The sequence below is a fragment of the Chrysoperla carnea genome, chromosome 5 (genome assembly GCF_905475395.1).
Source record: "Chrysoperla carnea chromosome 5, inChrCarn1.1, whole genome shotgun sequence".
Lineage (NCBI taxonomy): Eukaryota > Metazoa > Arthropoda > Insecta > Neuroptera > Chrysopidae > Chrysoperla > Chrysoperla carnea.
Genome location: NC_058341.1, coordinates 17,148,101 through 17,152,370, shown reverse-complemented (window position 1 = coordinate 17,152,370; position 4,270 = coordinate 17,148,101). Strand labels below are relative to the sequence as shown.

Sequence of the window (4,270 nt, the reverse complement as noted above, 5' to 3'; positions counted from 1 at the left end):
ATGTTCTCCTAGTACAAATGTTGAAAAAATTGAAAATTTTTTCGAAATTATATTATTTTTTGAATATAAAATTAAACTGACCAATTATTTATATTAGCTGACCAATTATCAGCGAATGCTTCCCGATCGCGCATAGGTGGAGTTTTTTCAATCTTTAATAAAAAATTTTCTGATGCTGACCAATTAATGAGACCAACTGACCTTTTATGACCAATTTCTGACCTTTCAGATGGTATAATTGGTCAATCGAAATTCCGCACATGAGGTGCTAAGATCGCGGAGCTGCTCGTTAAGACACTAAAATTTGAAGTTTTGTAACAAGAGAATATGTTATATACTTACTTTATCCCATTTTGTAATAACATATTCGCCTATTACAAAATATTAAAAAAATCCTTATTTTGCTTGCTTTTTTGTTGCACATGCTAAAATTTATTCTTTTTAATTGAAATTTTATAAGATTTTGTAATAGGAGAACACGTCATTTCACAAAAAAAATTAAGTATGTACTTTCCTGCTTATGTCATAAATCACTCTTCTGTCAGGGGGTGGGAATTAAAATAATATAAAATATACCACGCTCTCTTGGTTCTAAAAACAATTAGCTAAAAAAATTACATTTGGCATAATAACTTTTTTTTTAATTAATAATTAATCAGGACAATGCTAGATACGAACCGAAGTACTCTAAGTGCGAAGGCGACTATGCTAGCCACAACTCCACCTATGACATATTTATATGATCAATAATGTAATATACATACCTTATACTCACCTTTTTTTAAAAAAAAAGTTTTTTTAAACTTAGTATTTATTAAATTTATTTATTTAACTTATCCATTTAATGTATTTCTTCTTACTCACCTTTTTTTCAATAAATGTACCTATACATGAATAATTGTATTAATATTTTGTTAAAAATATAGGATCTGTTTGATATTCCTGAAATCGATGTAAAGGATAAAAGATAAAGGTAGATATAATATTGAATAATAATAATTAAACCAAAAAATTGATAAAAACGATATTTTATTATATATATTTGTACATATTTCACCTACAATAAATATGAATGAATAATGGTTATTTTTAAAAGAAAATGCTACTTAAAATATATCATTATTGCTTTTAATCCAAAGAAAACACGCTAACTACGGAAAAATGCTTTAGTCAAAAGTTGTCAAGGGGGAATAGAAGACATTCGCTACTTCGAACTCTTTTGAACATTGATATTTAGTTTTGAGGTGCCTAAATAAAGACAATTAAAATTAGTCTAAAATTAAAATTTATTCTTTTGTGTCAAAAAAAAAATACAATACAGTTATTTTGAATCATTTAAGATTAGCGTCGTAGCTCGATCAGCCATAGCAATAATAAACGAATTAGGAAAATGTACGATTGGGGATGGCATTACACTTGCATCTACTACACGCAATCCTTGTACGCCTCTTACTCTAAAAACAAAAGAATACAGTCGATAGGGTATCGTCATTGGAAATTTTTCTCAAAAACTTACTCTAAATTTTCATTGACAACACTTAATTCATCATTTCCCATTCGACATGTTCCACCGGGATGATATCCCGTTAAAGATCCCATGCGTATAATACATTCCATATGTTCAATGCTAAGATGTACATAGTTTTCACATTGTCGTAATTTGGGCCAGTGAATTTTTGCACCCAAACTTTGAAATTTTTTGGTATGTAAAATCTTTCTGGACATACGAAGTGCTTTTATCATACAAGTAACATCTGAATGATTTTCTAGATAATTAGGATTTATTTTGGGGGTTCGTTTATCGGTATTTTCCAGTGTAATAGAGCCCCGACTTTTTGGATATAAACATGACGATAAAAACACGAAACCCTCTTGGCTTATATTATGATATAATGGAAATAGGCTGTGAAAAACCTAAAAAAAGAGCAATTAATTCCATGACGTCTCCGACAACCATGAGTGGCTAATTTTTTACGCACATCTGGTCTATAATTTCCAATTTCCCTAAGTAATCCCTCATCTGTTGATCCCATTCCAAATAATATGAAAGTTTGATCATCAACAGTTCTTGCACGCCCCATAATTGGTAAGGAAGCCAATAATCCTGCAATTATTTAAAAAAGAGTATTTTTATTCTACCGCACTAATTCAGAATTCCTGGATCTGCCCACCTTCCTTTTGGCGTATGTATTTCCAAATTTCGGACACACATAATATTTTTACCGCTGTAACACTTACTGGTTTTTCAATACTAACAAATAATGGTGTATTTAAATGATCGTATAAGTTTTTCCCAACACCTTTCAAATTAGCCACTGTGCTGATATTTAACTTCTTTAAACTTTTTTGTGATCCAATTCCACTTCGTAATAATATTTGTGGTGAGTGAACTACGCCTGCACATAATATAACTTGTTTTCGAACTAAAATACGTGGAATTTTCGTGGATTCGGTCATAATACCAATTGCTTTCTTTTTTGAAAATAAAATCTAAAAACAACATAATTACGAAAACTTAAAAAAAAAATCGATTAAAGCAAAGAGATTACCTTTGAAACTTCTGTATTCAATAAAATGTGTAGCTTTGGATCCCTTAAAACAGGTTTTAAATATCCATCAAAACTAGACCAACGTTTTCCTTCGAAGATTGTACTTCGAATTGTTTTCACGGTAATATTTTTTATTTCTGTTTGTATTTTTTGAAATGTTGTTTGTAGATCTGTATTATCCATAACTTTGTTATCCATGATATGTATAAAGCTTTCCTAAAATAATATCTCTGTACGAATTTTGTGATCATTTGAAGCTATTTTTATCCGACTGTCAAGGGGTGGTTATTGTTTGCGCGCGTATCTTGTATGTATTAAAATATGTATGTCCATTAAAATCTAGACCGACTCAAATCTCAATAATGGGCCCCGACTGGGAAGGTTGCTATGTAAATTACTGAACTTGTTTCTTTCTAATGATAATATGGCTACAGTATGGCTACAGTAGGTTATTCAAAAATCCAAAATGCGAAGTGATCATTTTTTAATTTTATAGGCAATTTGTGTTACATCAATGTAAATGGTCAGATTTAAATAATGCAGCTTTCTAAAATTTGTTTCTAATACTTCGGTGAGTATTTCAAGGTATATTTGATGAATAAGTGACGAAATAAAATTTGAATAAGATACAAAATAGCTTCAAAGATTCAAATTATTACCAGCTTTCTAAAAAAAGGAAACATTGACTCGTAATTCCATGTTGTAATATTTTGATTTTTCCATTGCTCGTAATCGTTTGCTGTCGGTTCCATATGAACCAAATAATTTAATTGACCTGAGCCCCCTAATCCTTTGCCTCGAGGGTATGCTTGTGCCTAAAATTAATAAATAATATAAGTTTTAAGAAATATTCGTAAATTTTAATGGTAGTAGTTTAATTACATGATTAAGCATGCCAAAAGATGAATACATCTGAGGTTCTGTTTTAAGCGACCAATCATGTTTGGATCCTTGTAATAGTGTCGCTGCTGTCGGAATTTGAGTCAATGCATTAAAATAATCACCAGCTTCAATTATAAGCACTGTGTAGTTGCTATTAGATATTAAAGATCCAGCTACAACACATCCTGCAGTTCCTGCTCCTACTAAAATATAAAATTATCCTAGTCTAAGCAATTGCGGATAACAAAGATAACATTTTGCATTTATTGATTCAAAATTAATCTAGAAAATAACTTTTATCCAAATCGAAGACTTCTTCTTTCTTTTTCCAGCAGTTGCAATTTTTACTACATGTAAGTGGTGCAAGTTGCCTACTAAAAAAAACATACACTCACCTATGATATAATCAAATTCAAAATTATGGCTGGGATCTTGAATTAATGAATATTTAATTTGAATTGCAATTAGAAGCACAAGGATTATTGTTGAAAATCTAGTAACTGAAATAAAAATGTTACGATTTTTCCAGGAAGCAAAATTTTGTTTTCGAATCTTACCCAGTGGCGTTGAAAATTTCATCATAAAAATATTTTATTTTAACGTAGGAGTAATTTACACATTGTAATACAAATACCTATCGAAGAGATATCTAAAATATAATTCTTATAGGGTTTCTTTTATTAAGATTAGTGCTTTAAACAGAACCGTACTAGGAATTTCTATTATTTTTGACTAGTATACAAAGGGTACTTCAGTTAATACTTCAAAAAATTGTAGCTCAATCAAGCATGTTTTCGAGTTCATGGATTATTTATGGTTAATAAGACAAAACAAACATG

General features: G+C 29.9%; 1 protein-coding gene across 1 annotated transcript; it reads right to left on the bottom strand.

The window, feature by feature from the left end:
- Nucleotides 1–1,321: 1,321 nt before the first annotated feature.
- Nucleotides 1,322–4,010, bottom strand: LOC123300581 (neither inactivation nor afterpotential protein G). The gene is made up of 9 exons (XM_044883173.1): nucleotides 3,989–4,010; nucleotides 3,827–3,931; nucleotides 3,432–3,634; nucleotides 3,209–3,364; nucleotides 2,550–2,765; nucleotides 2,172–2,490; nucleotides 1,980–2,104; nucleotides 1,517–1,914; nucleotides 1,322–1,454 (listed from the first exon to the last, which is right to left on the bottom strand). Exons 1-9 carry the CDS (start codon nucleotides 4,008–4,010, stop codon nucleotides 1,322–1,324), a joined length of 1,677 nt encoding a protein of 558 aa, XP_044739108.1.
- Nucleotides 4,011–4,270: the final 260 nt, after the last annotated feature.